Raw genomic sequence first — 27751 nt, 5'->3', positions numbered from 1 at the left:
GATCGAGCCAGCAACCCAGGCATATGACCTTGACCAGAATCGAACCCGGGACCCTTCAGTCCGAAGGCCAATGCTCTATCCACTGAGCCAAACCAGCTAGGGCAAACCCTTATTTGTTTAAATAAAAAGGCCAGTTGTCCTTAATATACCATTCAGTTATGCCAAAGAAGAAAACGTGACCTAATACTTCCTCCCATTGCCATATGTTACTCTACAGATTGGGAACAGCAAGCTCATCTTATCTCGTGGGAAACCAGACAGCGGGGCAGAGGCCGGCTTCATGGGAACTACAACCTGTGCCTTAGAGCGCGGGGAGCAGTCATCTTTAAGGAAAGTAACACAGAACCACAAAGGCTCAGGGCCCTGGTCCTGACCCCCCTCCGCTTCCTGGGGGGTCCCTCGCACCAGTGGGGGAAGTGCTGTGGCGTCTGTGAGCAGAAGCAGGGGTGGCAGGTGGCTCTGAAGGCGCTGGCACGTGGGAATGCAAGTAGCACGGCTTGGTGGTCAGCTCTTCAGGTAGTCCCTTACCCTTCCTGCCTCAGTTTCCCCCTTGCAAAATGATGCCAAGTTGCTGGGATAACATTAAGAGTGACAGGCCATGGCCTGTGTGTCGGAGCTCGGGCAAGTGTTTTAAAGGGTGCCCTGGGGCTTTGACACTGCCTGGAACCGCTGGGGTTCTGCAGGGTGAGCCGGGCTCTGAGGGGACAGATGCCACACCAGCTGTGAACCCCCTGAAGACCAATCCCCAGAGCCCAGCAGAGACTCAGCTCTGCCAGGAACTGTCTGTGACTTCAGAACTAGAATTTCCTTATCTGAGGAATGTCGGGAGTGGTCTGAACTAGTTCAACTCCATGGCCCTGCCCCAACTCTAAATTGCTCTCTGCTCATCCACCTCTCTCCCGCCTCACCCCGCCCCTCCCCCCCTCCACCCGCCTCCACCTCCTCCCCAGCTGAGGCTCAGCCCTGATAGACCGTTTTCAGTCTATGAAAGACATTTTCCCAGGGGTTTCAGGGAGGGAAAAGTTGGGGGTGCTGACCTCCATGAGTAAGAATAGCTATTTCTCTTCTTGTTTATGGGGTGAGGGGGGTAATGGCCTGTGCGTCCTGGACTGAGAGGGGAAAGGAACTTCTGGAAGGTGCTGTCCCCACACACTCAGGCTCTCCTTGCCCCTGGGGCGGGGGTGGGGGCGCTCGGGCAAACCCGCTTGCAAACCGCAAGCTGGGGCAGCCAGTGCTCCCCTGCGTGCAGGAGCGAGTGCCCTGAGCCCAAGGGCCCGGCGGGAGCCCTCCCTGCGGTTCCCAGGGCCCGGTGCCCAGTCCTGCGGCCGCGCTCACCTTGCGGCCGTTCACGTAGAAGACCAGCTCGGCCGCCCTGTCCATGGCGGAGGCTCGGGTCTGGGGGCTCCAAGGGGGGTCGCTGGCACCTGGGACCCTGCGACGCTGACCTGGAGAGTGAGACTGGACAGCTGCAGCCGGAAGTCCGGCCAAGACGGATGCAGAAAGTCCTGATGAAGATCCAAAAGTTGTGCGAGCGCCTTCCAGATCAACTTCCCGAGATGCTGGCTCGTCACTGGCGCGGACTCTCTGGCCTGAAATAATGGGCGGAGCCCGTCACCTCCTGGCCTGGCGCTCAGCTCTGTGCCCCCTCCTGCCCCTGGCAGGTCCAGTGTGATGACATTCTGAGTGGCTGCCAGCTGGACGCCCAGGCCGGGAGCAGCAGGTTTCTTTGTACTTTCCCTCCCTCCTACCCGCCCGCGGGTGCCCTTCAGTTAATAAACAATCACATTTGTTCCAACTGTACGAATGGTTTTGCAACTTTAGCTCAGTTTTATAAATAAGTATCCAAGTTTATTTTCAAAATCAACAGCTACCTTAATATAAACTTTTTTAAAAAGTTTTATCACTATTCACAGTTTATCTAGTAAATAACCACAAAGTTCACCTAGTAAATATCAAGAGGTGTAAAACATTTGGAGAACTTTTAAAAAACGTGGAAAGTGCTGAAAAGCATAAAAATAAAAATCACTCATAAGCCTGCCTACAAGTTAGAATTTACCGCAGTTAACTTTGTGGGTCTATCTCTACATTTTTGAAATCTGTTAAAAATTCAAATCAAGCAAAACTGGTTCTTTTCCAGACTAGTTTAGGTACTGCAGCCTGGAAGCATGGAGGAGGAGGGGAAATTTCCAACCTTGATTGCTTCTGATTCCTGCTGCATCACTGGAGGAGCAACTGCTTCAGTAGCAACCGCTGGCTCCGGGTCGCAGCTTTTTCACAGTCTCCACCAGACTTGCCATAGCCCTTCAGGGAGACAGCACGGGCCAGTGGCACGCCTTCCCCGGTCCTGGAGCTCTGCCTCAGAGCCTTTTGGTTTCAATCCCATCCGTTTCTCTTGCTCCTCGATATTCCGCTGGTCCCTTTTGCCTCTTCAGTGCTTGTCAGTTCTCTAGTATTTGGTTAGCAATTTATAAAATAATTGTCATTTCTTTCCTTGGCGGGACCCTAACACAATCTCAGTCAAGGTCAGAAGTCACTTGACAAAATTCAACAATTATTCATGATTTTTTTTTAAAGTGTGCAATAAAGTAACAAGAATAAATACTTTATGTGATTATAAATATACATCAGCTCAAAACCTGGCGTTTTATTCAATGGGGTAAAACCAGAGACATTCCCATGAAAATCAGGAACAAGACATGAAAACCACTATTCCTACTATTTAATATTTACTCAAGGCAACAGCTACCCAATTAGACAAGAGAATGCAAAGAGCAGCATAAGAATTGAGGGAAAAGAAGAGGAAAAGCTAACTTGAGTTTCAGGAGACAGGGCTGGAAGATACTACAAACTCTACATAATAATTAACATACAACAATCAACAGTCTTTATATATGAAAACAATAATCAATTAGAAGAATCAAAGAGAAGATCCCATAGGTATTAGCAAAAAAAAACAAAAACAAATACCTAGGCATAAATCTGTCAACAAATGTATAAAACCTCTATGAGGGAAACTTTGAAATTCCCCTAAAGTCTCTGTAATTTAAAGAGATGGTAGTGGGGCACAGAAAGACAGACCAGACAGAAAATTGAGAAATAAATTTAAGTGCACATGGGAATACAACATTTAAAAAGGTGGCATTTCAAATCAGTAGTGAACATGGACTTTTTAATGAGAAGTCAGTTTCAAAAAGATTAAACCACAGACCATACCATTATACTTCACACCATACAACAAAATATATGTGAATCAGGAATGTAAATGTAAAAACAAAATGAAACCACAGGGAAATGTGTTTATAATCTGGGAACAGGAAAATAGTTCTTACTGTGACCAAATCCATCAGCAACAAGATAAAGTTTGATAAATCTGACTATGTAAGATGGAAAATAATTTGCATAGGAAAGAGAAAAGAAGACAAACTCACAGAAAGAGGAAAAATAGAAATAAGGAATAGGATGATACTGTACATAGTAAAGACTCCATCAAAAAACTATTGGACTTAATAAATGAATTCGGCAATGTAGCAGGATACAAAATTTACACCCAGAAATCTATAGCCTTTTTATACACCAATAATGAACTCACAGAAAGAGAAACTAAAAAAATAATCCTATTTACCATTGCACCAAAAAAAATTAAGATACCTAGGAACAAACTTAATTAAGGAGGTAAATGACCTATACTCGGAAAACTACAAGACACTGAAAAAAGAGATAGAGGACAACATAAACAAATGGAAGAACATACCATGTTCATGGATTGGTAGAATCAACATTATTAAAATGTCCATACTACCCAAAGTAATCTATAGATTCAATGCAATCCCCATTAAAATACCAATGGCATATTTCACAGACTTAGAACAAACTCTCCAAAAATTCATATGGAATAAAAAAAGAGCCAGAATAGGTACAGCATTCCTGAGAAAGAAGAACAAAGTAGGAGGGATCACAATACCAGATATCAAGCTGTATTACAAAGCCACTGTTCTCAAAACTGCCTGGTACTGGCACAAGAACAGATATACAGACCAATGGAACAGAACAGAGAACCCAGAAATCGACCCAAAACATTATGCTCAATTAATATCTGGCAAAGGAGGCAAGAGCATACAATGGAGTTAAGAAAGTTTCTTCAGTAAATGGTGTTGGGGAAAATTGGACAGATACATGCAAAAAAATGAAACTAGACCAACTTACACCATAAACAAAATAAACTCAAAATGGATTAAAGGACTTAAACATAAGACAGGAAACCATAAAAATCTTAGAAGAATCTATAGGCAGCAAAGTATCAGATATATATCGTAGCAATAACTTTACCGATACAGCTCATAGGACAATGGAAACTAAGGAGAAAATAAACAAATGGGACATCAAAATAAAAAGCTTCTGCACAGCAAAGGAAACCATCAACAAAACGAGAGCCCACAGCATGGGAGAACATATTTGCCAATGTTATATCTGATAAGGGTTTAATCTCCAAAATTTATAGGGAACTCATACAACTTAACAAAAGGAAGATAAAGAATCCAATCAAAAAATGGGCAAAGGACCTAAATAGACACTTTTCAAAAGAGTACATTCAGAAAGCCAAGAGACATATGGAAACATGCTCAAAGTCACTAATCATCCAAGAGATGCAAATCAAAACAACAATGAGGTACCATCTCACACCTGCCAGAATGGCTATCATCAACAAAGGACAAGTGCTGGCGAGGATGTGGAGAAAAAGGAACACTCGTGCACTGCTGCTGGGAATGCAGACTGGTGCAGCCACTGTGGAGAACAGTATGGAGTTTCCTCAAAAAATTAAAAATGGAACTCCCATTTGACCCAGTGATCCCACTTCTAGGAATATATCCCAAGAAATCAGAAATACCAATCAGAAAGGATATATGCACTCCTATGTTCATAGCAGCACAATTTACAATAGCTAAGACTTGGAAACAGCCTAAATGCCCATCAGTAGATGTGTGAATTAAAAAACTGTGGTACATCTACACAATGGAATACTACATTGCTTTAAAAAAGGTACTCTTACCATTTGCAACAGCATGGATGGACCTGGAGAGCATTATGCTAAGTGAAATAAGCCAGTTGGAGAAGGATAAATATCACATGATCTCACTCATTTGTGGAATATAATCAACAACATAAACTGATGAACAAAAATAGAACCAGAGACATAGAAGCATCAGACTGTCCAACTTATAAGGGAAGGCAGGAGGTGAGGGGTAAGAGATCAACCAAAGGACTTGTATGCTTGCATGAGAGCATAACCCAAAAACACAGACAGTCGGGGGTGGGGGTGAGGGCATGTGCTGGGAGGGTGGGAACGGCTGGGGAGAGGTCAATGGGGGAAAAAGGAGACATGTGTAATACTTTAAAAAATATATTAAAAAAATAAAAGAAATAAGGAATAGGTACAAAAATATAATCCCAGAGAATGACTGGGAGGTCCAAAGGCTGAGTAATAAGTAACAGGAGTATAGGAAAGGGAACAAAGATTGCCAAGGTACCAAGCTCTTAACCACTGTGCCAACGGTTCCTTAAAAAAAGCCTCTGGCCCCCATTCAACCCACATTGTTGACATTATGAGTAAGTTCTGTGGGACTCTGCACTCCTACAGCAGTTTTTCTCAAAGTTTGGTACTAGGACATCTGACCCAGAATTATGTAAAATGTTTGCTAAAAATGCAGACTTCTGGGCCCACCCTGTCACTTGTCAAATACTCTACTTTCCCATCTAGGCAGAGTAGAATTGGACTAGTGATTTGAATATACAATAAGCTATGTTCATTGATCTCAGATATGAATAGGATTTATTACTTTTACTACACTAGTAAGTGATCTTTAAAATACAGTTATAAAAACCAAAATCAAGAGAGCCTGAAAGGTTAACCTAACCCCTCAGCCAAGTCATCAGATTACACAAAACAGAATACAGAACCTGACACCTAAGTAATTACGGATCAAGTATTCTGAAAGTATGAAAGAATGGTGAGAAAACTGACCAGCGCAGGAGACTTTTACAATCTTAAAGGTGTTCACATATATTAAATGATTTGAAAACAAAACTAAATAAGTTAGCTTGATATACAGCAAGATAACACTGCAAAAGTATTTATTATACATTTTATTGGTTAAAAGGTTAACAACTATTGTTTAGTTAAATCTATTACATTGAAAAAGTTGAATGAGCAGGAATATAAGTTATAGGATAATCAAAAAGATTTTAAATTTTGTAATACAATTTAATATTACAAAATAGCTGTTTTATGCACATATATAAACATAAAAATGGATAAATCAATACTCCATGAAAAGGTAGAAAATAAAAAAAAAATTTCATGTATTTCCTCTTCTAATTATATCCCTATTTTGACTCATTATGGTTTCGGAATTCAGAAAAGCCAGAATTCATAAATTCACCTCATCTTCTCATTTTGCTGCAAAGTAGAAAAAAAGGGAAAATTAGTAACAACACAAAACAAATGCTTTTGCTGTGAAGCATGGAGAAAATTGCTGTGTCATACTAGTGGCATGTTAAGCTTTGCCATATTTCTGAAACTCTCTGCGATAGTGGGAATTATAAATAACAATTAAGAAATATTAATGAACAGATTTTATACATGTTTTACTATAAGTTCCTTTTAACTACAAACTTTAGCATATATGCAAATGTATAACTTTAAAACAATTAAATACACGCTGATATACGTACCTCCTGTTTCTAGTATTACCATACCCAGACTCCTCCAGTGTGTCCCTTTCTGATCACAGCCCACTAATCCCTCACAAAGTAACCGCTAACCTATATTGTGTTAATCTCTCCCTTGCTTTTCTTTACACTTTTTACCATCTGTATATTACACTCCTAAAATGTATATTATTTGGCTTTAATCTATGTGTGACCTTTATATCATTCTGTAGGTGATTTTCTATAATTTTTTATCACTAAATACCTTGACTCATTTTCAAGCATCTCCTTTACTGAAGCATTAAACATTCTTATTGTATATTCTGTATCTGATTCTGCTATCAGTTGCTTTTGCTAATCTCTTGTTCCCTTGTGTGTTGTTCTTTGCTGTGAGCTGCTGTTTCATTTCCCTTGCAGCTTAATCTGTGGAAAATGTCCGGTGGACTGAGATGAAGAAGGGCTCCTCTAGAAAATATTTGCATTTGCTTCTAATAGACAACAGGAGGCACTACAGGTCAGGGGCTAATACTAAATCCTCAGCTTGATGTTTTTTTGTGACTTCCAGATATTGTGAATTACAGCTGCTATACATGAGGGTTTTTGGTTTTGGTTAAGAATTCTTAGAACATTTTTTACTCCTCAATTCAGTACCAGAGTTATTTCCTAGAGCTTAAAAAAAGCTGGTGGGAAGGTTATTTTTAGTTTGTTCTTCTATTTGAGAGTAGCTCAACTTTACTAAGGGAGATCCACTATTAGACTCTTAATTTTAGCTAAATCCTAGAGTCTGCCTTCTGTCCCCAGGCCCATAAGGCTGTGAATCCAATGCTTAGGCAAAACGTCTTCAAGCAAAAGCCAGTTTCTGGCTCCACTTACCTTCCTGGCTTCGTCTCTAATCCGAGCTTTCTCACTTCTCTAATAGATACATTCAAGGAGTATTTTGCTTGTCTGTTTTAATATTTTGTCCAGTAATTCTACTTTAGAGGGTTGATCTATTAACCTAGTATATAATGCTGCAAGAAGTGGAGTTATATTATTTATTTATGTTTTTTGGATGAAATACGTAACACATGGTCCCAAATTAGAAGGCATAACGGGTAAAAGGAAGGTTTCTTTCCCTCCTCTGTACTCCTCTTCAGAGCCAATAAGATACCCTTATTTTGGGTAATTAGATAGAACCTAATTAATTCTTTCAAAAGAGCTGCCATGGGGATGTTGTATTGATCATGTGCTGGTTACTGTTTTAAAATACCTATCAAAGCCATCATGTCTTTCATTTCATAAAAGAAGCAAGCACTAAGATTGTACAGACCCTGGCCTGAGTGGCTCAGTGGTTGAATGTTGACCTATGAACCAGGAGGTCATGGTTCAATTCCCAGTTGGGGCACATGCCCAGGTTGTAGATTTGATCCCAGTGTGCAACATGCAGGAGGCAGCCGATCAATGATTCTCTCTCATTGTTGATGTTTCTATTGCTCTCTCCCTCTCCCTTCCTCTCTGAAATAAATAAAAACAAATACATAAAAATAAAAGTGTAAAGAAAGAAAAATTTAAGGATATTTTTCTCTTCCTTCTGAAAATATATCCTAAATATCATCAGGTTCTATACAACAGGCTACTTCATTAATCCTTTTTAAAAATGAAATTTTGAATAAAACACATATTAAAGGCATTTGAACCGTTTTGAGATAATCAAGAAAATTTGAATAAAAATTATCTATTAGATAACAGGAATTATTGATAATTTTGTTAGATGTGATCATTTTTGTCAAGTTTTGTTAAAAATTTTAAGAAGTTCTTACTTTTTAGAGATATACTCAGAAGTGTATATATCTTTATTTGCTTGAAAAATACATAACAAAAAAGACAGATGAAGTAAATATGGTAAAGTATTAATAACTGGTGAACCTCAGGGATGGGTAAATGGGGGAAGTACTATTTCTGTTCGCTGAGATATGTTTGAAGTTTAAAAAAAGGGGGAAAAAAAGAGTATTATTCTTTGAGGCCAAAGGACACATAAACCACTTTGAAAACCACTTCTAGGGAACAAGGTAGAAAATAAATTAAGGGGAGTAACAAACATGTAAACAGTGCTTTATAAATTATAGGCAACATCTTTTATAAAAACTGTTCAAAGAATAAAAGAAGACATTTCTTCACATCTTACTCAGATTATACTGTGGTTGTTACACGTCAATAATATATACTTCATTGATATTCAGAAGTGTTCAAATACTAATTCAAGAAGGGATTTTTGAAAGAGTGTATATTTGATAATATCACACTGAAATCACTCGAACCTCACTGAAACACTTACTCTTTGAGACTTGGCTCTTTCAAATTGAGAGGAGTGCACCTTCTTCGTTTTGGCAGCTCTAAAATAAGATCTTCTGACTTGTTCTCAGATGTAGCAGTGTTATTTGAAACAAAATTGGTATTTGTCAAGTCCTGTAGTGTTCTACCACCTGAAAAGAATATTATTTTCAAAAATATTTATAAACATTTAGAAATATGGAAATAGAAATGGGCTATTTAGTGGTTTGCAAAAATCACTGATAGCAAATTTTTAAACTTAACAATAATCAAGTTGTAATTTTAATTATAATAGTAGCACTACAATTATTTGTAAATCAGTTTTTCTCCAGCCTTAATGTTGTAGTCCACAACATTTTAATTCAGAAATCACTTATAGGCTGAGAAAAATTCTTCACGGTCCAACTATTCACAGAATCCCACAAATTACTGCATTCATTCAACATTTGTCATTCATTGGCCACTCTGTGAAAGGCACCATGAAGAAGACAGAGATGAAAGATGGCTCTCGTCCTCTAACATGTCCTGTAACTCTACACCTTTGCTTCAGTGTTCCTTTTACCTGGAATAACCTCATCCATCAAATCCTAGTGTCCTCACCCTCATGTTCATAACAGCATTATTTACAATAGACATGGAAACAACCTCACTGTCCATGGATAGATGAATGGATAGAATTGTGGTCCACAAATAAAACGCAGTACTATTCAGCCAGATAGAAAAATAGGAAATCCTACCACTGTGACAACACAGATGGGCCTTAAAGACATTATGCTAAGTGGAATAAGTCAAACAGAGAAAAACAAATATTGTATGATCTTACTTATATGTGGAATCTTAAAAACAAAACCCAGACTCAGAAAGAGGTCAGACTTGTGGTTAGGAGGCAGCGGAGAGGTAGGGAGGATGGAAAATTGGCATTAGATGATCAAACTTCTAGTTATCAGATAAATAAGTACTAGGGGTGTAATGTACAATATGGTAACTATAGTTAACACTGCTGTATGATATATAAGAAAGTTAAGTGAGTAAACCCTCAGAGTTCTCATAACAAGGAGAAAAAAATTTTTTTTCTCTTTCTTTTCAATGTATCTCTGAGAAGATGGATGTTAGCTACATCTGTGGTAACCATTTCACAACATGTATAAATCATGCTGTACACTTTAAACTTATAGTGATATATGTCAATTGTTTCTTAATAAAATTGGAAAAAATCCCTGTGCTCCACACACATGTAGTAAAATGTTAGGCTCCCACTAGAAAATTTTAATTGATATGGGAATGTCTAATGTTACAAAATTTCTAATAATAAAGGAACATCCATAGAATTCAATGTTAAGGGGGAAATGTGAGATAAGTAATGTTTTATAGAATATGATTTTAAGAAAAAACCCATAGATTCAAGTCTGCATGCATATGCCAGAATGTTGACTGCAGTTCCAGGTGATTGTTTTTCCTACTATTTTCTGATTCTCTACTTTCAATTTTCTGCAGTGTTATTTTAATAACTGGGAGAAAATTAAAAGTAAACCTTAAGGTAAAAATCCTACCTATCCTTTAGGGCCTAAAATGCTACCTATTTCATATGTCTTTGCCAGTTCCTTTAGTCAAAAGTACTCCCCATTATATCCCTTAGCATAATATGTGTGCGTCTAGTAAAGCATTTACCATTGCATTTGTAACTTTTACATATATTTATTCTGAGGAAAGGGAGTTGGTAGTTTATTTTTATTTCTCTAAAACACATAGAATAATGCTTTAATCACATTAAATATATACTGTTATCAAAGTCCCATGCTAAACAAACTTGCAATTGTCATTGATAAAATCAATCCAGCACAATTCCTTATAATATATATGTAAAACACACAATTTCCTTCAAACATATGAAACAGGAAATTACCTGCCTAATGGTATTACCAGACAACTCTGTGGGAAAAGCCAATCTGTTTTTTAGGTTATAAAGTCCAAGACATTCTCACCAATATCTTTCCAAAGTACTAAGCTCTCTTTAAATTCTTGGGTCAAGCTAGTTTTTAAATTCCATAAAAGTAACTAGAAATACTTTACCAGTTAAGTGGGAAAAAAACACGCTTTTAAAATTGATCACTTTAGGCATTGACCTACCTGCTCCTGATCTTTGTGTTCTCTGGGTGACTTGAAACGTCATCCCTGCCATCTCCTCCTGCACATCATCACTTACTGCACAGACTGGTGAGCTCTCCAGGGCGACATTTTTTTTTATCATCAGATTTTTACTAGAACTACGCAAAGGTCTTGAACCCTCATGAACACTGTTATGAGAAGAATCTTGTACGTTAGGTGAATATATCTGAGATAAAGAATTAAATATCTTTGTATAAAAGTCTGGCTTAGTTTTCTCATTTTCCAAATTTTGTTCATCAGCTTGTTCAGATCCAACTGGCATTCTCTGACTGATGTCTGATATTATGTGCATTACTTCATGGCTATCTGGAGAAGGATCTATTAAAGTCTTCCTTTTCTTTGATTTGGATGTCATTTTACTTCTTCTTTTGATCTGGCACTCTCCTTTCATCACTTCTGCAAAGGGGATATCACTTTTTTTATTAAAAGTTGTAGTGCTTTGCTTCGGATTCTTATGTGATCCCATTTGGTTACTAGAATCAGAATCTGCTTCATTAGCAACTTGTTTTAAATCTGATTCTAAGGAGACAGATGTCTGTGAAGAATCTGTTAACTGAAAAATAGATTTATTTTTTGCCAAAATATTCTTTGTCTTGCCTGATGATTCTTTCCCGTGCTTTTTTTGTTTGTAAGGATTTGAAATTTGCTCACAATTTTCCTTTTCATTACTATTGATTTCCATACAATATCCACTGATAATACCTTGGCATTCAAGTCTCTGTTTAGATTCATGTACTTTAAAATCAATATCTTTTGTATAGCTTTCTTGGCCATGCACATCTTTATCATTATCCCTATATATCTGGTATGCTTCCGAAATGATTTCTGTCTTCCGATTCACTTTCTGCTTATTTATTTTTGAAACATTTTGTTGAGCAGGTTGTATATCAGTTACATACCTTTTCAAATCCAACATATTCGGGTTCTCATAATCATATAAATTTCCATTATCTTTGGTAGAAAGATAAGCTGGTTGAAATTCATTTGTGACTTCTGGGTTTACAGAAATAGTTTCTTTATCCCTTTGGGTTGGGGAAAAGAAGTTACCATTTTCTGGGTCATGCACGCCTTTATTAAACTCACTTATTTGGTTCGTTTCTAAAATTATTTCTGTCTTCCGACTTCCTTTATCCCTAAGCCTCTTATTTATTTTGGATCCATTTGGCTTTGCAGGTAGCATCTTAGTAGCCTGCTTTTTCTCACAGTAAAGGTTTCCAGTCTCATAACAGAGGTTCCTATTACCTCTGGGAGAAGGATCAACTATCTGAAAATCATTTGAGTCCTCCAGGTTTTCAGGAATTATTTTGTTTTCTTTCTGGGTTAGAGAAAATAGGTTACCCTTTTCTGGGTCGTGTGTATCTTTGTCATCATTCTCATGTACTAGGTTTTCTGAAATTATTTCTGTCTTCCGACATACCTTTTTCCTAAGCTTGTCTATTTTTGATTCCTTTTGACCAGCAGTTTGCGTATCATTGGCATGCTTTTTCACTTCCAAAATATTTTGAGTCTCACAATCAGACAGGTTTCTATCAACTTTGGTAGAAAGGGCAGGTGTCTGAAACTCACTTGCGTCATCTAGGTTTTCAGGGATGATTTCTTTATCCTTCTGGGTTAGGCAGAAAGGGTTACCATTTTCTGGGCAATACACATTTTTGTCCTTACATAAATGATTCACTTCAGAAATTACTACTGTCTTCCGGTTTACTCTCTGCCTAAGATTACTAGCTTTTGATTTATTTTGCTGAACAGGAAACGCTTCGGTGACCAGCTTTTGTAAATCCAACACATTCTGGGGCTCACAATCGCATAGGCTCCCATTATTGCTGGTGTGAAGAGCAGGTTTTTGAAACTCATTTGAAACTTCTAGGTTTCCAGAGATGATCTCTTTATCCGCTTGGGTGTGGATGGAAAAGTTTCCCTTTTCTGGACAATACACATCTTGATCATTATCCCCATGTATTTGGTTCATTTCAGAAATTATTTCTGTCTTCCGATTTACTTTCTGCCTAAGCTTCTTAATTACTTTTAATTCATGTTGCTGAGCAGATTGTGCATCGGTCACATGCTTTTTCAAATCCAACGTATTTTGTGTCTCATAATCACATAAATTTCCATTATGTTTGGTGGCAAGGTCAGCTGTTTGAAATTCATTTGTGATTTCTAGGTTTTCAGAAATGGTTTCTTGATCCTTTTGATTTAGGAATAAGTGACCTTTTTCTAACTTATGAATCACAAATGTCTGTCTAGAGGCTTTATTTTTATCATAAGCTAGAGATGTCAGATCCATGTCAAGTTTACTCTCCTGCTGGAATTTATCAGAATTTTGGGAGAAAGAGTATGTTTCTTCTTGCTCATTTGTAACATGTATTCTTTTCTTCTTCTTCTTTTTCTTCCCCTTCTCTGTACTTTGTCTGTCATCTTGATCAAAGTCATTATGAAGGGTTATTGTCTTCAGTTTGTTCAACTGAGTCAGCTGTTCAGTACTGAAGATAGAATTTGGATCTTCTGAATCCCCACTGTCATTCAGGCCAACAGGTCTTTTTTCTGGTTCATTTTCAATCTTTTCCTCAACATTCATTTCTGAACTATTTTTAATTTGTCTCTTTGATCTTTCCCTCTTTTTTTCAGAGCTTGAATCTTTCACTTTCCTGAAAGTTTTGGTTGCACAGTCATTTGGTTTATTATTTCTTTTATTTTTAGTGCCTTTTGAAACTGTAACAATTTGGCTTACTGCTTCACTAGCAGTTAAATCCATGTCAGTATCATACACAGTTTTCTGCTCCTGAAAGTCATCATTACCCTGAACTTGATTCATGCATTCTGTAGCAGGTTCACTTGCAGACTCAGATGAGTCAGGAAGGCACTGTATGTTTCTTTGCATTTTAATATTTCTTTCATTAGTATGATCATTTATGTTATTATTCCCATTTAATTCTGGGCTTAAAATCCCTTCTTGATTTAAATCTGTCATACAAGGATTGTCTGGACAAGGATTATTTGATTCCAGAAATGATGCAAGCTTTTTCCTTTTAGTTATGTTATTAAAAGATGGTATCTCCTTTTTGTGACTGATAGGCTGGGAATTTTTCATTTCACTCATTAGAGAACTCTCGGAACTTTGTTCATAGTGGGAACAGTTCTCTATAGAATAAAGGGAAACAAAATTCAGAAATAAGTAATGACAGGTTTATAATTTTAAACAAATTAGGTTAGAAATCAAGCTGTTTTACAGAGGATTTCTAACCATGTGTTCTGTTCAACTACTTATAAAGAATCTATGCTGATAAAAAAATAAAGTAGAAATGATGAGAGTAGTCCTAAGTCACATTTTACATATGTATCAATGGAAAATAGATATTGAGAATTCACTCTGCCTTGGCCCCAATAGTAGAGCCATTAATATATATATTTCTAAAGTGGAGGGGACCAGCAAATGACCCCAAATAACAATGGTAACTCTAATAAGAACTACTATCAAAAAACTATCAGCAGAAAGCTAGTTCCTATAAATTATATATGGAATGTACAAATATAAATTTTTTTTAAAGTTTTACTCTATTTATTTAATACATTTTATTGATTTCTTTACAGAGAGGAAGGGAGAGGGATAGAGAGTTAGAAACATCGATGAGAGAGAAGCATCGATCAGCTGCCTCCTGCACACCTGCTACTGGGGATGTGCCCGCAACCAAGGTTCATGCCCTTGACCGGAATCGAACCTGGGACTCTTCAGTCCGCAGGCCAACGCTCTATCCACTGAGCCAAACCAGTCAGGGCTACAAATATAAATTTTTAGAAAGAAAAAATAATTCTAAGGTCTAAATTCAACATATCAATTGGAAAATCTATGGCAAATACATAAACCAGACTACACCACACAATTATTTTGAAATACCATCTAAATAAAATGTGTCATCATTTTCTCTTGCTCAACCATTATGCACGCTCAAGTTTTTGCTTTACTATTAATTGGTTATGATTTTGTAAAAGTCACTACTCCTATCAAGGCCCCCAATTTTCATATTTATGAACAGGAGAAAATGAAAATGTGTGAAACTAATATGGTATCTTTCTATTCATAAGCTAAGATGTCAAGAAAAGCTCTTTAGGCCAGCACATTTCTAAATATTGTTTCCAGAGAAACAGTATCAGGCCAATGTGGAGCTGACATTTGTCAGCATACTGACTTTTAAATGAAAATTTTCATTGCATTTTAAAATGGTAGAAGTTAGCAAATCTGTAACATTAGAGATTTAACTTATTAACAGTTTACATACCATGGCTATCAAGAAGAAAATGTTATGAGTGTACTATTTAATACTGATACTCAAAATGAGAATTTAAAAAAAATCTCACCTTTAGGAAGTATATCAATAATAGAAGAAATCTGTTCTGAATCATCTAAGCAACACACATTTTGATTATTTTCTTTAAGACATGACTCCAAATTATACTGAGCTGATAAAGATTGTCTTGTTGATACCAAAGTAGGAACATCAGACGATATCTTTGATATAAAATTGTTGTCATGTTGCATTTTCTCTTTATCTTCATCATCATCATCATCATTTGAAGTTAATGGAACTCTAAAGGCAAGTGGGAATGAATGAAAAATTTTGCATTTTACAAAAATTAGAAAATGACATAGACATTTCTTTCTATAATCTATTTATTTAAGAACCAACCACAACCTCCGCCCACCCCTCTGGGTACCTTTTTGTGTTCAATGAAGACAAGTATAGGTAGGAAGTAGGTAGTATCTAATAGTATAGAACTGGGAGTAAAACAAGAATGCTTATCTTCATAACCCCAGTGGCCCCAAAAGGAGATAACTGATATAATCACTAGTTAGGCTATTAGGGTAATAATAATGAAATAAATAAAGTCCAGGCATACTTTTAAACACTTGTATATAATATTTATAGTTTTCCTTAAATTATATGGAATACCCAAAACTCTTCCTCTGGTTTCAAACAAGTACAATTGTATAAAAAGTTATGTGTGAGATGAAGGTCGTTATTTCCAAAAACATCCATGTAAACTGAAGCCATATTCTACAGTACTTAAATCTATGGGAGTGGAAGGGACACAGAAATCCACAGAAATATATTGTTAAAGTGACCTTCTTGAATTAAAAGAATGAAGAGTAACATCAAAGAAAGTGGGAGGGGGGCCAGCAAATGAACCCAAATAAGTGATATTACCTAGTTTTGGTCTATTATAAATAGTGCTGCTATTTATATGCCTTTTGAAATGTATACACACATTTCTATTGGATATGTACCTAGTAGAAGCCCTGGGTTTACATATAGTTTGTGGCTTTAGGAGAAAGAACATTCTTATTGTGTTCCAATTATTTAACATGCTTGCTCTTGAGTTAAGCATGGTGTGAAGAGCAGGTTTGTAGATTTTCCTTATCAGCTTAACCCTACCAGACCACTGTACCGATTTTTCGGTAATTTCCACACAAAGGTGGAATATTGGCGCTAGATGAAAGGTAGATGAAAGGTAGACAGACCTATTTTCTACAATGTCTCCAAGTTCTATCTTATTCTAACCACTTGTTTGCATGTAACTAACATTTTTCTATATCATGTTGGTTTTTTCTCTTTAATGCTCAGGAGCCCAGGTATAGGGGACAGTTAGGTTCAGGGCCTCAGGTCTGGTAGGATTAAAGAAGTTTCCTTGTACTCCTGGTCTGCTGAAAGGTTTTTCATAAATGGCTATTGAATTTTATCAAATGCCTTTTCTGTCACTATTGAAAAGATACCTTTCTCTTTTTTTCCTATTAATGTGATGAATTTTTTAATCCCAATCAGATATGTATGTGTATACATGCATTATGTAAATTGACAAGTTGATTCTAAAATGCACATGGAAATGCAAAGGGCCAAGAACAGCCAAGAGAATATTCATGATCAAAAACATAAATGAAATGGAGATTCATATTATCAAATACCAAGGCTTAGAATAGTGAGTTCAGAAACAGATGCATACACATCAAGTCACCTGACTTATGAAACAGATGATACTGCAATGAGGTGGGAAAAAGACGGTCTTTTCTAAATAAATGGTGTAGGTCAGTAGGATTTCCACATGAAAAAATAAACTATGACTCTTCCTTCATTATACCTCAAATTCTAGGTAGACTGAAGATCTAAATGTGAAAGGGAAATAATAGAGCTTAAAAAAAAACAGAACATATCATGACCTTCCAATTAGTAAAGAGTTTCTTAAAAGGACACGGAAAGTAGTAACCATAGGGAAAGGGGGGTTAATAAATACAACTTAGTTACTGAATAAGGGTAAGTTTCTTCAGAGCCCTGAAGACACAATCTGAGCAAGACTCACAGACCATCTCTTTCCTACCTCAGTAGGCAACCATAGGTTAATAAAACTCAAACATTATATAACACATACAAAATTATTGTGTTATATACAAATCTAAGTACTCTGAGTCAATGTACTTTAAACTCATGTAACTAAAGGCCCATCTGTGCCTCTTTCTTCTCTAGAATCTATGGGAAAGCTGAATATTATTTCAAAATATAAAACTAAATTCTATTATATTATGTCTTCAATTTCTTTTGCTGGTACAATTTTAACAAGTATTTCATTATTAATTTTTAAATGTTTTTCTATGTTTCAAGGAAGTGAACCAAATAAAACTTTCAAAGTCCACTTAGAGGTGTGCAGGCCAATATTTAACCAAGTTTTGAAGCAATTACCTTGCAAATGGAAGACGCATCGACATGCACTGTTTACTAACCCGTTTATTCTTGCTGGCTGGCAGTAGAAAGGGACTCTGATGGAACTATTTTGGGGAAAAAATACATAAAATAAAAAACACACAAAATTTCTAATCTCATTAAATCATGTTTGTTATTAAAACATCAAATTATGCAAGAATACCAATACTAATGGAACAATTCTTGCATTAGTCTTTAATAGTTCAATGAGAATAATGTGATAAGGTTAAACACAGTTCATCCATAATCATGTCATCCAAAGAGAATCACTACTAACATTTTGGCATATAACTTCCCAAACTTTCTTCTATACATACAAATACACAGTGCATAGCCACACAAATATGATGTCTTTACATATACATAGTTTTGGATTCATGGTTGGGTAAAGAGCCAACTTAACTGATATGTGGATTTTGACTATGTGGGGGTTGGCATCCTTAACTCCACATTGTTCAGAGGTCAACTGTATAAGAAATATGCTTATGTCTACATATGTATTAAGCAATGTATTATTGGATATAATATACTAGAGGCCCGTTGCATGAAATTCGTGCACTTGGAGGGTCCCTCAGCCCAGCCTGCGCCCTCTTGCAGTCTGGGAGCCTCGGGGGATGTCCGACTAACAACTTAGAGAGGCTCCCGCCACCGCCACTGCGCTCACCAGCTGTGAGCCCGGCTTCTGGATGAGTGGCACTCCCCCGTGGGAGCGCACTGACCACCAGGGGACAGCTTCTGTGTTGAGCGTCTGCCCCCTGGTGATCAGTGCACATCATAGTGACTGGTCATTCCACCCTTCGGTCAATTTACATATTAACCTTTTATTATATAGGAGGATATTTTTAAATGGTCCTTTAAAATTCAAAGCCTGGGTGATTTTAATGTAGCTTTTAAATTTTTGCTTCTCTATATTTGCTAAATTTTCACATGTTTTCTGGACATGTTTTAATTATTTGATAAAGACCATAAAATTAGGCAACATACAAACATGTTTTCTTAGTACAGTGCTAACCTGCAATATAAATGGGTATGGGCAAACTGACAACCTAATTTCAAAATTCACATGGAAATGCAAAGGACCTACAATAGCTAAAACAACTTTAAAAAAGAACAAAGTCGAAGGGCTATGGTAATTGAGACAATATAGTATTAGCATAAAAACAGACAAATATACTTAAATACAAAATACAAAACAGACAAATAGGTCAATGAAATAGAACAGAGTTCAGAAATAGATACACATATATTTGGTCAATTAATTTTGGACAAGGTGCAAAAGCCAAATAGGGAGTCTAGACTTCCACACTCACCAGGCTATATACTAAGGCAACTTTTCTCCAAACCAGAGGTACTATCAGAAAAGGCCAAGGGGAGAGCTGGGACATCTGGTGGCAATGAGTGCAGACCTCCTCCCCCGCGCAATATCAGTGAAGGACACATGGGGACTTTGGACTTCCACTCTCATTTGTTAAGAACAAATCCTTTCTGCATCCAAATGTGGATTACATTAGACAATAAAGTACCTATTCTTTGGCTAGCTTTGAGAGCTTGTTTGGAGGTTCTAGCAGGGGAGCGCAGCTACTCGTATACCCTTGACCGAAGACCGGTCCTCTCCTCCGGGGGGGGGGGGGAAGGTTGTCCTCTTCGACCGAGCGCGCAGCTTCGGGAGGGACGCACATGGATCGGTGAGGGAGGAGGGGGACACCCGCCTAGCCAGCCAGATCAGCCAAATCAACCCTGGCGATCAATGGGGTGACAGATGTCGCAGCCAGATCGCACTCACATCCAATTTGGCTAGCTTTTATAAAAGATTCTGACAAAGGAGCTACACATTGACCACATAGGTTGAAAGAGTTCATATCTTCTTACCACAAAGACAATGCATTTAAGAGATTTCTAAATGACTTTAACAGTTTTTAAAGGACAGATTTGCAGAAAATTAAAAAGTAATGATAGCTAACATTTATTGCACTCATCCTATTGAAAGAATACATGCTAGGCACATTTAATTCTTACACTAACACCCCATTATTCATACCATGTAGATGAGGACACTGGGGTGCAAAGACTGTAAGGCCAAGGTCACAGAATCAGGAAGTAGCAGAGCTGGGATCTAAATATTGGCAATCCCATTTAAAACGCCACCCCCTGAAGCACTAACCTGCCTGCAGAAGCTAGTAAGAAATTTACCTACAATTGGGGCTTCACTGACCTTTCTTTAGTTGACATACCATATATATTTTGCCTTCTCATTAGTTATCCCTTCAAAAGTTATTTTTCCTATTTAGATAATTAAGTAAATTTCACTCCCTTCCTGAAATTATTTTATTTTCCTTGTGCTAGATTATAAAAGATTTTAAACTATTTACATTAGAGCTTTTCTGCCATATGTTTAATTTTCCTAGTCTGTAATTTACCTTTTATTTTTATGATTTTTAGGTTTCTAAGTTTTGTTTTTGTTTTTTTTTGTTTGTTTGTTTTTTTAGAAAGTCCTTTAATAACTTCCTTTATGGTTTCTATCTGTTTTAGGTATAGAAAGGCCTATCCTACCTATGTGAATTCATTTGTAATTTCTTCTCATTTTATATGACTTCCTTTTTTTACAGTTAAGTCCATCTAGAATTTATTTTAGAGAATGGTATAGAGTAGAATCTTCCTCTTTTTTCTCCTATTGTTTTTCAATTATGTCTATCTTTTAATTTTCCAAATCTTAGAGAAAATTTATTTAGGAAGTTACAGAGGTAGAAGAGCCAGTAGGGCTGCGAGGCCTCAGGAAACAAGTTACAGAGGTGAAGGATGGGCCCTGGGAGCTTAGGAGAGAGAAGGGTAAAAGTAATGGCCTGGGGGAGAAGGAGGGGGAAGGAAAAGGCTCAGGTATGCTCCTGAGAGGAGAGCCACCTGTCCATCTTTTTTTTTTTTTTTTTTAATATATTTTATTGATTTTTTACAGAGAGGAAGGGAAAGGGATAGAGAGTTACAAACATCGATGAGAGAGAAACATCCATCAGCTGCCTCCTGCACAACCTCTACTGGGGATGTGCCCGCAATCAAGGTATATGCCCCTGACCGGAATCAAACCTGGGACCTCCTTTCAGTCCGCAGGCCGACGCTCTATCCACTGAGCCAAACCAGTTAGGGCCATCTTTTTTTAATAACACAAATTCTTTCCTAGTTTGAAATACTACCTTTCTACTATTGTCTTTCATGCTTTTTAGTGTGTTTAAGGGCTATTAGGTTCCACTGAGCTATCCAATCCTGTGTTACTTTTAATCAAAACTAAATTTTATGTAAAAATTACAATAACCAATTATACCAAATGATAATGTTCTATTAACCCATTAATATCATCGTTCCTTTGCACAAAGTTTAGGATATGAATCTCTAATCTTGATGCTACTTAACTAACCTCAACTATTCTCAGTAATGCTAAAAAACTGCACCACTTACACACAATTCTACTTACCTCAGAAAAATTGCTCATTTCAATTGCGGTTATCAAACTATTGTTCAAGTGTGCTTCTATTTCTATAAGCTTCTTATTCTGTATAAGTAAAAAAAAAAAAAGACCCCTTTTAAACAATTAAGATTTGGAGTTTATTAAATCATACATTTATGAATACAATCAGCTGAGAAGACTTAAAAAATAACAGATAACATTGGACTAAAAATTGAGATTACATTGAGCTAAAAAGGTACTATACTGTATAGTTCAAATAGACACACATTTTGAATGCTTTTGAACTATCAATCATAAATTTTTCTACAAACATTTTTCTATCTTCTTATAATACATTATATGGCAAGTAAACATAGTTGGTCAGTCACAGGAATTTAACCCTAAACTGTAGTAGGTAATTTTTCCATTTTTAAATTAATTTCTACTTATTTTATAGTTAGATCTATAGTTGCAGCCTAGCTAATCATTGGAACTTACTACCCTGTCTATGGACAGAGTTGCCAATTGGAAGGAAAAGCAACGACTACAATATTCATTCTATTTGGCTTAAAGTCAGGGAAACACTGGGGCTAGAGGAGAATACTAATACTGTGAACTCCCCTCCTTTCCATTCACTGGAGGAATTAGTAATGCACAAAGCTTTGCTTAGATAAGCAATCAAAGGTTAATCAAGGTGTTATGCTGGTGTGCAAAGCCACAAGTAAATATTTAGAATGCAGACTTAAGACACCAATTTTATTACAGTTTGCCCATGAGCAATGTATGCTCTTTCAATAATTTTTCATAATAATTGGAGGTTTGAAAAACATATCTAGAGCTTCTATAGTAATATAGTTAAGATTTTGTTATAATTTAGAATTCAAACATAATATAGTTTCCATACCAAATTATTTAGCTTTAGGCGAAGAAATGTGTTCTCAAAATTCAATTTTTCCACTTCTTTTTGTAATAACATCTTTTCAGTTGCCATTCTTCGAGAATTCTCTTTTTCTCTACTAAGAGCCTGAGCTAATGCCCTGTTGTTGTGCTTTAGAGATATTTTGAAAATAGAAGAATTATCTGTAAAAAAATTTTTAATAATTAATATTGAACATATACCTTAACAATTTTTCACATTCCTTAATAAAATTCTTTTAGACAAAATGCATTTCACTTTATAAGTTTTAACTGAAGGTTGGAAAATAAAAGACTGACAATACAGATGTAGTTTTGAAAAAAAATGTACTTAGAGTTTGGAACTGAAGAAATAAAAGCCGTCTAGGTGATGAATAAAAGGCATGAGAACGGCAGAATGTCTGTGGATACAGAGTTAGGAAACAGAGGGCTCTTCTACAGACACAGCATTCTAGATAATGAGATCAGCCACAAACACTGAATCTTGATACCTGCTGCCCTACCTTCCTTTTGCCTTTGACTAGGAGGTAGAATGGAGAAGCTGATCCTGCAGCTCTAACTGGAGATGTCCCATAGAAATTAGGGTGGCCAGTCTATGAAAAATTTAAAGCCAGTTTCTGTGGCTGCAGAATGGAGCACATTAATTAATGCTCCCAAAGTCCATTTTTCAAAACCTTGAGTGAAAGGGAGCATACTTACTACAACGTTGGATAATCACCTAACCTTGTGGGATACTTACTACAGTGTTGGATAGATCATCTCTAAACCCTATGGGATAGTCTACCTCCATCCCAAATATCCTCCCTCGTATATGCGGGCATCTACTACAATCTAAACCGGACCCCTCTCTTTACAAGCACTGTGTAAACATAATTTAAGTCAGAAATGCTTTCCCGTTGTAAGGAAAGAAGTTTAATTATGAATCCCTTGGTAAATCTCACCTTAAATATAGTGTGCTCCCTGTGTACACTTAGAGCATACTCTTATCTTCATAATTTTGATTTACATGCCACTGAATAAAAATGTATATATGTAAAAATGTTTAAAATAATATTTTAAAAATACTCAGGGAAAGTCTGGGAATCTAAAAAACAGAGTCCAAAGAAGTACTTTATCTTTGGCACAGAGAAAGCAGTTTCAACAGCCGCCTCTGACACAGCCACGGAAACACACTAGAACCAGTGGGACGCCACAGCTAAAGGATAATAACCTTTTCCTGTTGGAGGCCTCAAAGTCAGTACGTTCCTTCTTAGCAGCAGATGTGCAACGGTCCTGCCAGAGAGCAGGAAATAGCCTCTAGAGGAGGTGGTCTAACACAACACATGGCCCAAGACACCTGGGTAGGAGCAACATTATGACTGGAAGATACTCAGAAGGTTTGGCTCTTTCCCAGGCACAGTTACCCTCGGCAGTGCCTTCCCCACTCCCGCTAAGGTGGGTATGATCCATTGAGACAATTTTCAAGAGCATTAAAAATTTATCTTGGGGAGTTTCCCCATTTCTTTCTTTTTTTTTCTTTTTTGCCCTTCTGACACCCTAATTCTAGAATCCATGAGACCCATCTCTAAAGGGTTCAGTGCCCTCCTAATGAGCTTTGGCTATATAAGATCACCCACTACAGCAGCCCATGTGGGCCAACCCCTCTAGATGACCCATCAGCCAATTGCTACAGCACACCATAACGATCTACCACTTTTTAAGATATTTTCCTTGCCATGTAGGAGGTAGCTGCCTTAGGCTGCACCAAGCTCACTGCTGAAAATTCAGCTGTCACCTCTGGGGGAAAATCATCACAACCATTCAACTAGTAGGAGTTGAAGGAAACAGAAAGACTGAAAGGAAAGAAAAGCATCAGTTAACAAAAATAGTCATTTTCTATACTTAATAAAATAAAAAAACTCATCAATTCTCCAGGGAAAAGTAAAAACGTGAGTATATGTACAACCAATGGTACTTACTTATTATTTTTGTTTTGATTTTGGAGGCAAGAGAAACATTCAACTTAGCAGTCTTTGACATTCTTTTGTCTTTCACATGCCTCTTAATTCCTGAGGGGAAAAGTGATCCCATTTCCGTTACTTGATAATCCATCACTGAAGCAAAAAAGAAAAGGAAGGAAATCATAGTATTGATTAATAAAAGATCTGAGTAACTGATATATTCTAAAAAGTAACAATCATGACAAATGATATAATTTGTCTGTACATACGTATCAATAAAACCCCTTGAATAAAACCGGAAAGTATGAATGTAATTAAAAGTGGTTTAAAATAGAATCCAAAAAAAAGATAAGTGACTGTTTTTCATTTAAACCTGTATTATTTTATCGTCATGCCAGGAGCCAGGCTAGGCTGGAGACAGAAAACAGGACATGGCTGTATAAGAATGTATAATATGCGCCAAAACCGGTTTGGCTCAGTGGATGGAGCGTCGGCCTGCGGACTGAAGGGTCCCAGGTTCAATTCCGGTCAGGGGCATGTACCTGGGTTGCGGGCACATCTCCAGTGGGAGATGTGCAGGAGGCAGCTGATTGATGTTTCTCTCTCATCGATGTTTCTGACTCTCTATCTCTCTCCCTTCCTCTCTGTAAAAAATCAATAAAATATATTTTTTAAAAAATAAAAAAAATAAAAAAAAAAGAATGTATAATATGGAATGCATAATCTAATGTGGGTATAGGCACTCTTTGATACTAGTAAAGAGTGTCCCAAAATTCACGCAGGAAGTAATTTTGATAGAAAACACAGGTTTATAATTAAAAATTGTAAATTTTTTATTGATTCATAAAGTATACAGTATAGGGTTATGTATGGAATAGCATATCGGGTAAATGGCCTCCACGGCTTTGCTGGCACATAGGCACTCTTTTGTTGAAATTTTCCATGACTGTTTTGCATAAATGTGGCTGAATTTCGATGAGGCTCATTTTCATCTTGATGGCTTGGTTAATCAACAAAATTGTCACATTTGGGGTTCAGAAAATCCACGAGTGATTGAGAAACAAATGCATCCACAACATGTCACTGTTTGGTGCGGATTTTGGGCTGGAGGCATCATCGGACCATTCTTCTTCAAAAATGCGACTGCTGCCCTAACCGGTTTGGCTCAGTGGATAGAGCATCGGCCTGCGGACTGAATGGTCCCAGGTTCGATTCCGGCCAAGGGCATGTACCTTGGTTGCAGGCACATCCCGGGTAGGGGGTGTGCAGGAGGCAGCTGATCGATGTTTCTCTCTCATCGATGTTTCTAACTCTCTATGCCTCTCCCTTCCTCTCTGTAAAAAATCAATAAAATATATATTTTAAAAAAATGCGACTGCTGAGGCAATAACAGTTAATGGTGCTCGCTATCGCGACATGATAATCCAGTTTTTATGTATCCTATTCCATACATAACCCTATTACTGTATACTTTATGAATCAATAAAAAATTTATAATTTTTAATTATAAACCTGTGTTTTCTATCAAAATTATTTCTTGCGTGAATTTTGGGACACCCTTTACAATGTATGTAGTGTAACCTTAGAGATGTGCACAGAAGAGATATGCCTAATCGTATTTGGGGGAGGAATAGGCAGGAAATTTAAACTTGTCTGTTAGAGTTATGGCCTATTTGATTAACAAAAAGATATTCACATCATGACAAGAATGATGGATATAATACACAATGGCACAGAAAGTGATTAACTCTGCCTGGTCCAGGGAAAAGGATCTGAATAGGTTTTACTTAGAAAATACAGTTGAAGTTCAGCCACCTACTTGGACAAGACCAACCTCCCAAGTCCCCCTCCCCTTCCCCAAGCCTCCTCCTCTCCACCTGCAGAGACCTGGAAGACACCCTGCCACCCCCACCTGCCTAACCCCCAATACTCAGCCTGTCCACCACTACCTACCTACCTACCGAGTCCACAGGACTCACCTCACTAGGCCCTGCAGGTCAGCCACCACAAGAATCCCCAGACTCCCAGGCCACCCTCATCCCCTCACCCTAGCCCCCTCCAGGTCCGCACGTCCCTCATTTGGTCCTGCGGTGGGGTGAAAAAGGGTCCCCCAAAGCGATCAGGTCCTCATCCACGTCATTCTGAACCCAATGTGGAACAGGGGTCTTTACAGGGTCACTGCGGATCTTGTGATGGGAGACTGCCCCGGATTATCCAGCCAGGCCCCCCCATGCCAACGTGAGTATCCGCACAGGAGAGGGGCAGAGGCTGGAGTGAGGTGACCAGACCCCGGGAGAGGTGAGGAATGCCTCCCTTAGGGCCTCCAGAGGGGCGCAGCCCTGCAGACAGCCTGCGTTCAGCTCCGTGACACTCAGTGTTTGGACTTCTGGCCTCCAGAACTGCGAGAACATACATTTCTCTTGTTTTAGGCCACCCAGTCGGTGGTGGTGCTTTACAGCAGTCACGGGGAATGAACAGTAGTCCCCCTACCTCACCCTTGTCCAACCCGCAGAGTCCTCTGGAACTCGCAACCCATCAAAACCTCTGGCCTGAGTCTCTTGCCTGGACATCACCTAATGGTTGTTCCTCTGCGGCTCTTGTCTGGCCAGCATCTCAGCGGACCCCTCAATCAGGAACGCTCCTCTCCACATCCAGCTTCCCCGAATGGGATCCCGCATACAGAAGTCGAACCACTCCCTGTGCCTCAAGCCCAAATGCTCCCAGGCTCCCTCCCTCCGCCTGCACTAGCCTCCCTTCTACGCGGCGCCCCAAGGAGGGGGCTCCACGGGCGAGACCCTCCCACCATCACGGAGCGGAGCGGCCGCCTAGAGAGATCCCCTCCTGCAGGGAGCTGACCTCCTACCTGGCGGCTCGCCCCCCGCCCCCGCCGGGCGTTCAAATCCCGGGGACCAGAGGCCGCGATTTAGATGCAAACTAGGTCCTCGCCCCCCGCCCCCTAACAACAAGCCCGACGAGGGGTGCAGGGGCCGCAGTTCTGAAAGTCAGGGCGGAGGGAGGGTGTGATGAGCGCGGGTCGCGGGGCTCAGCGGACCCAAGACGCCGGAGGACAAGGCCGGGTGGTTCCGCCCGGGAAAGACACGGATCCCGCCACAATGGACGGCCGTCCCGAAAGCCACCGGCCGCCGACTTACCGCTCCTTCAGAGTGAGGGGCACCAGCCCACTCCCGGAGCTGCGCGCCGCGGCCGAGGCTCCGGTTCAAACCCCGCGGCCGTTGGCGGTTGCCCCATCAGCCAACCAGGTCCCGAGAAGCCGACGCGAAAGAGCGCCGGGCCCGGAAGTGGGAGGCGGAAGGGGCGGGACCTCGCGAGGGCAGGAGGGGGCGTGGTCGGGGGGTCGGGGGCGTGGTCGGGGCGTGGTCGAGAGCGCCTGCGGACCCGGCCTGGGGCAAGGGCCGCCCCGCGGGCTGGGTGGGTCCCTGGCGCTGGCATCTAGTGCGGGAAGAAGGAGGCGATCTTTTGACAAAATTACCTCCATCGGCCGGTGTCCGACGGCTTGACAGCCGCCTAAA

At 38.8% G+C, this 27751-nt stretch overlaps 2 protein-coding genes across 7 annotated transcripts in view; both read right to left on the bottom strand.

Moving 5' to 3' along the window:
• The window catches only part of AOX1 (aldehyde oxidase 1), a 67939-nt gene extending 66378 nt beyond the window's left edge, over positions 1–1561 (bottom strand). For 5 of the 6 annotated variants that reach the window (XR_002830784.1, XM_014460869.2, XM_023759075.1 and 2 more), the window contains exon 1: positions 1336–1561. Coding sequence is in view for 5 of the 6 variants with exons in the window: in XM_014460869.2 (XP_014316355.1) it covers positions 1336–1380 (45 nt within the window). In the remaining variant the exon portion in view is untranslated. The remainder of the gene's footprint in view (positions 1–1335) is intronic. The other variant, NM_001287018.1, reaches the window with a different exon arrangement.
• A 4565-nt stretch (positions 1562–6126) lies between these two features.
• Positions 6127–27511, bottom strand: SGO2 (shugoshin 2). Its single transcript, XM_014461233.2, has 9 exons — positions 27374–27511; positions 24240–24374; positions 22271–22446; positions 21394–21471; positions 17910–17995; positions 15538–15767; positions 11143–14322; positions 9020–9167; positions 6127–6454 (listed from the first exon to the last, which is right to left on the bottom strand). Exons 2-9 carry the CDS (start codon positions 24370–24372, stop codon positions 6439–6441), a joined length of 4047 nt encoding a protein of 1348 aa, XP_014316719.1. The 5' UTR covers positions 24373–24374; positions 27374–27511; the 3' UTR covers positions 6127–6438.
• Between the last annotated feature and the right edge of the window lie 240 nt (positions 27512–27751).

The sequence above is a fragment of the Myotis lucifugus genome, unplaced genomic scaffold (assembly GCF_000147115.1).
Source record: "Myotis lucifugus unplaced genomic scaffold, Myoluc2.0 scaffold_3, whole genome shotgun sequence".
NCBI classification, from domain to species: domain Eukaryota; kingdom Metazoa; phylum Chordata; class Mammalia; order Chiroptera; family Vespertilionidae; genus Myotis; species Myotis lucifugus.
The sequence above is the reverse complement of the archived record's forward strand: the minus strand, read 5'-3'. Positions and strand labels throughout refer to the sequence as shown.